This window comes from Tachysurus vachellii, chromosome 26 (genome assembly GCF_030014155.1).
Source record: "Tachysurus vachellii isolate PV-2020 chromosome 26, HZAU_Pvac_v1, whole genome shotgun sequence".
NCBI classification, from domain to species: Eukaryota; Metazoa; Chordata; class Actinopteri; order Siluriformes; family Bagridae; genus Tachysurus; species Tachysurus vachellii.
Window position 1 is genome coordinate 16,674,350 of NC_083485.1, and position 5,000 is coordinate 16,679,349.

A 5,000-nucleotide genomic window follows, 5' to 3' on the forward strand; every position below is an offset into this window, starting at 1 on the left:
TGCTTCAGTAAAACACACACACACACACACACACACATCACAACTTCTTACAATAAACTGAACAAAAAAAAGTGTCTCCTGTGTTGTGTCCTGAACCTGAAACGGTTCTTCACAGCAGAACAGATTTATTTAGTGTAAAGTAGATTTCCATCAGAGCAGCGATCAGTGCTGGATGTGTGAAAGATCAGCCATGAACATGTGAGAGTCAGAAAAGATCACAACACTTTAAAAAGTAAAAACAAATGATTACAGATCAAATGTTTATAATCCATCAATAATAAAGACCTGTTTTACGTGTGTAAAACCTGCTGATGGAGAAGTGCAGCGTTCTACATTAAACCCCCATGTGGTGTTTAATCATTAACACGAGAATATCAGTGAAGGGAAAAGAGACACAACCACAAATAAACTGTTTCAGTTCCTAAAACCTGGTTCCTCCACAAGAACTCTGACCTTCATGTAGAAGGATCTGTGTGGTGGAAAAATGAAGCAGTCCTGTTGTGGAGGTACAAACTAAAATGTGTGTAGTGTGTTCTGTGTAGTGTGTTGTGTTGTGTGTTGTGTGTAGTGTGTTCTGTGTTGTGTGTAGATCAGTGTTCACACTGGTATGATGGTGTGTGTGAGACCATGAATGTAGCAGTAAGAGGATACTGTAGTGTGTGTGTATGTGTATGTGTGCAAAGTTATTACAGAATGTGTGTGAGGAAGTATGTATTATGGCCTAAACAGACTCCCGTAGATACAGGACTAGTGTTCTGATCATGTTCTGGGGTCACACACACACACACACTCTCTCACACACACACACACACACACTCTCACACACACACACACACACACACTCTCACACACTGTCACACACTCACACACACTGACACACACTCACACACACACACTCTCACACGCACTCACACACACACTCTTTCACTTACACACACACACTCTCACAAACACACTCACATACACACACACTCTCACACACACACACTCACACACACACACTCTCACACACACACTCTCACACACACACTCTCACACGCACACTCTCACACGCACACTCTTTCACTTACACACACACACACTCTCACAAACACACTCACATACACACACACTCTCACACACTCTCACACACACACACTCTCACACTCACACACGCACACTCTCACATGCACTCACACACTCTTTCACTTACACACACACACACACTCTCACACACTGTCACACACACACTCTCACACACACTCTTTCACTTACACACACACACACGCACGCACGCTCACACACACTCTCTCTCACATACACAATGATTATTAATTATGTGTATTAGGTTATATTCATGTTAACTGATGCACTTACAGTTACAGATTAAACCTGATGATGAATAAAAGTAATAAATAATTAAATAAAGGTCACTGTTACACACTTCTGTCTAAAGTGGATTTATTTGCATTTGTACACAAATATACATTAAAATAGCGTTTCAGGAGGCTCCGCCCAGAATCTCAAGTTTAAACGTACTTTGACCACACCCCTTTGGCTGTGATGGACGGTAAAGGGGCGTGGCTAGTGCAAAAGCGGAAGCTCTGTTATTGCATTTTCTGTCACTATTGTTTCGTTTCTCCATTAGAGGATTTCATCTCTGTCTTCATCATCTGTGGTGGAATTACACAAAGGTCAAAGGTCACAGTGCATAAAGAACCGTGTGTGAAACATCTGGCTGTACGGAGAAATGTAAAAAAACACACACTCACACACACTCACACACACACTCACACACACACTCACACACACACACACACACACACACACACACACACACACACACACACACACTCACCTTGTCTTCTTGCTTCACTGCAGACTTTCCTGTAACAAGCTTTTCAACAGTGACATAAGCCTGAAGTGTGAATTCATACACGGCATCACCTGTACTCTGTTTACACACACACACACACACACACACACACACACATACACACACATACACACACATACACACAGTTATTACTTTTATCTCTCTAATCAGTAAGTCAGTACAATCAGACCAGGACGTCAGTGTTTTGTGTCCCAAACCCAGGTCTCCTCACTACACTCAGTGTCACGTGTAATAATCAGACAGTGTGTCGGTCAGCAGTGTGAACACGAGCAGTGTGAGAACAGGAAGTGAAGTGAGTGTGAAAGCACTCACTTTCATCATGGAGTGTTTAAACAGAGTGTTACAGTTTAAGTGTTTACAGTGTTACAGAGTGTTACCTCTGATACACATCTCTTTATGTTTCTGTGGGTTTTTTGTCACCTGACAATTTTTACACTATGAATTTACACTAAGGTTAAAGTATTGGCACCCTTCAGCATCGCCCAGTTTCAGCCTCAAGAGTTTTCCAGCTTTAATATTATATTTATTTATGTTTATGTGACTCTGAGAACAGAGATGGAAAGTTCCAGATCCTGACTGAAACAGAGAAAAACACACACATGCTCTCTCTCTCCCTCACACACACACACACTCTGACACACACCTTGGCGATGGTGACTGCTTCTTGAGGGTAGTACATAGAAGCACCAACAGCCATCAAAGTTGTCGGATAAATCAACCTCTTCATCCTGGAGCCTGGAGACACACACGTACACACACACGCACACATACACGCACACAAACACACACACGTACACACACACGCACACATACACGCACACAAACACACACACGTACACACACACGCACACATACACGCACACAAACACACACACGTACACACACACGCACACATACACGCACACAAACACGCACACGTACACACACGCACACAAACACACACGTACACACACGCACACAAACACACACGTACACACACGCACACAAACACACGAGTACACACATGCACACGTACACACAAGCGCACAAACACACATACACACACACGTACACGTACACACACACGTACACACACGCGTACACACACACGCGTACACACACACACGTACACACACGTACACACACGTACACACACGTACACACACGTACACACACGTACACAAACATCATCAGATATCATTAGTTTGTAATTTTTACATGAATGATTCTAGAATTACTTTAAAAGTGTAAAGTGTAAGGTATTAGTGTGTGTACGTGTCTCTGTGTGTGTGTGTGTGTGTGTGTGTGTGTGTGTGTGTGTGTCATGTCACCTCTCCCCAGGAAAAGGCCAAGGATTCCGGCGAATCCGATCACTCCGGCTCTGGGATAAAACTCCTTAGGAGGATTTCTTAAATACTCAGAACTGTCTGAGAGAAACAACAACAAGCTTAACTACAACACAGCTGTAGAGACAAAACTGTGTGTAAAGACCTCTGTGTACAGTGTAAAGATGTGTGTGTGTGTGTGTGTGTGTGTGCGTGTGTGTGTGTGTGAGACCTTTGCCAAACTGAACTGTTCTGTCCACTTTGGGCTTCACCACTCCGTAGACTCCCTACAGTTCACATAAAAGCAAAAGAAACAGCAGATTAAGTTAAAGTATTGGCAGTCTCACTCTCAGTCTCACTCTCACTCTCACTCTCACTCTCACTCTCACTCTCAGTCTCAGTCTCAGTCCCAGTTTCACCAGTGTCTGTGTGTGTGTCTCTGTGTGTGTGTGTGTGTGTGTGTGTGTGTGTGTGTGTGTGTGTGTGTGAAGTGAAAGTATAAACACTTTGGTTCTGTTCTAAACACACTTACACAAGTCTCGAGCTCTTATAAGAACAGAATGTAAGTCTTTTTAAAGCAGATGTTCTCTTATGAACCCTGATCAGACGTCTGTCAGACTCTGGGGATTAGACCACTGACTGATATTAAAAAGAAAAAGATAACATAGTGTTAACATTTCTTTGCCCCGGTGCAGGGAGTTAGACAGCTTAATAACTCCAGATGTTAATGATCTGATGTTTATAACAGGTTTATAACTGCTTTATGAGCTCAGGGTCTCCTGAGGTGAAAGTGTGGCCTATAACATTATATAAATACATGTAGGACACGGTGTAGAGGACAGACGTTAATCATCACTGAGCAGGAACCAATCAGCTGAGAGATGTTTTATATGCAAACTTCCTGAAGCTTTAGAAATGGCTTTATAACCTTTTGCAGACTGATAGACATCAATTACTTTCTCATTTGTTCCTGAATTACTTTGGATCTCAGCATGATGTGTAGCTTTTGAGGATCTTTTGGTCTCCTTCACTTTGTCACTCAGGTCTTATTTAAGTGATTTGTGAAGAGGTGTGGCAGTAATCAGGTGTGGGTGTGGCTAGAGAAAGTGAACTCTCTTCACACAGGGTCATGTGGGTTTGGATTTTGTTTTCCCTTAATAATAAAAACCTTCATTTAAAAACAGTGGCACTGCCAAGCTGCCACTGTTGGGCCCTTGAGCAAGGCCCTTAACCCTCCCTGCTCCAGGGGTGCTGTATCGTAGCTGCCCCTGAACTCTGTCCCCAACCTCCTCAGTTGGGAAATGTGAAGAAAAGAATTCCACTGTGCTGTAAAGTATATGTGGTGATAATAAAGGCTTGTGCGTGTGTGTGTGTGCGTATGTGTGTGTGTGTATGTGTGTGTGTACCTGACACCATGTAATATAAGGCTCTGTCATTTCTCTGACTGTGGTCATGTTCTCCTCCATCGTTCCTTTCTCCGGCTCAACATAGTGGAATTTCTGCTGAGGGGTTGTGTATAGAGAGAGCTACACACACACACACACACACACACACACACACACATCAGAACATCTGTATCGTGCAGTTCTGTTGAATTGCTCAAGTGGTTTTTACCTCGTCTAAGCTGATTTCCTCTTTGGGTTTCTCTGTATCTGGTGAAGATGCCATGGCTGCCAGAGTAGCTGAGAATCCTGCAGCTCCAAACTGCTGCAAAGTCACAGAACAGACAAGTAAAGAAATGGATTCGTATATAATACAATAATATACACTAATATAATAGTAATAATAATAATGTGGTCCTGTGTATGTGGTCATGTTGT

The 5,000-nt window shown here is 42.8% G+C and overlaps 1 protein-coding gene across 2 annotated transcripts in view; it reads right to left on the minus strand.

The window, feature by feature from the left end:
- Positions 1-1,423: 1,423 nt before the first annotated feature.
- apooa (apolipoprotein O, a) overlaps positions 1,424-5,000 on the minus strand; it is a 4,329-nt gene continuing 752 nt past the window's right edge. For both annotated transcript variants that reach the window (XM_060863346.1, XM_060863347.1), the window contains exons 2-8: positions 4,795-4,887; positions 4,587-4,706; positions 3,413-3,467; positions 3,187-3,282; positions 2,520-2,611; positions 1,838-1,933; positions 1,424-1,652 (exon numbers count right to left, since the gene is read on the minus strand). In XM_060863346.1, coding sequence (XP_060719329.1) covers positions 1,605-1,652; positions 1,838-1,933; positions 2,520-2,611; positions 3,187-3,282; positions 3,413-3,467; positions 4,587-4,706; positions 4,795-4,887 — 600 coding nt within the window. In that variant the 3' untranslated portion in view covers positions 1,424-1,604. The remainder of the gene's footprint in view (positions 1,653-1,837; positions 1,934-2,519; positions 2,612-3,186; positions 3,283-3,412; positions 3,468-4,586; positions 4,707-4,794; positions 4,888-5,000) is intronic.